Source organism: Asparagus officinalis, chromosome 10 (assembly GCF_001876935.1).
Source record: "Asparagus officinalis chromosome 10, Aspof.V1, whole genome shotgun sequence".
Classification (NCBI taxonomy): Eukaryota; Viridiplantae; Streptophyta; class Magnoliopsida; order Asparagales; family Asparagaceae; genus Asparagus; species Asparagus officinalis.
The window spans coordinates 58,870,980-58,871,561 of NC_033803.1; the positions used below are offsets into that span (position 1 = coordinate 58,870,980).

General features: G+C 41.1%; 1 protein-coding gene across 1 annotated transcript in view; it reads left to right on the forward strand.

Moving 5' to 3' along the window:
- Positions 481–582, forward strand: part of LOC109826115 (peptidyl-prolyl cis-trans isomerase FKBP16-3, chloroplastic) — a 7,757-nt gene continuing 7,655 nt past the window's right edge. Inside the window, exon 1 of the mRNA XM_020393088.1 lies at positions 481–582. Coding sequence (XP_020248677.1) covers positions 537–582 — 46 coding nt within the window. The 5' untranslated portion in view covers positions 481–536.

The window sequence follows — 582 nt, forward strand, 5'->3', positions numbered from 1 at the left end:
AGCCATAACTTACTACAGTTTTAAAACCCAGCTTACGAATGTGATGTCTCTCAAGTTGGATTTGTACCCAAAATCACAAACAAAACCTAACTCCAGTAATTTAAAATAAAAAAAATCAGAAAGGGGCCCAATTCTCCCCCATTCATCAAGCATCCAGGTTAATCAGGCTTCAAGCTGATGCCTTTCATGAACAAACTAAGTTCAACATCGAATTTTAGACATCCCACAATTAACCCCATAGAAAATGTACCAGCTAGTGCGTATCCTCGAACGTATCCAAGAATTTGCTTGGCCATTGAAGAATGAGGATTCTCAAAGAAGAGATAATGATGGCTTCATCCGTTGTGTGTGAGAGAGAGAGAGGGCAAGTGGGTTTTTTGTCAATTGACCCGAATCCGACCCGTTGGTATTTGCGCAAATCCTAAGCAGATGAAGTGGGACCCTGATTTGGGTGAGTTTTGTTTGTGTCCAAAGCAAAGAGAGTGGTATATATAACCACATATTGTTCTGTGTATTATCCTAGCTTGCTCAAGTTCATGGCTTCTTCTTCATCTCCTCCTTCGGCCCTTCTTCCCTTATCAG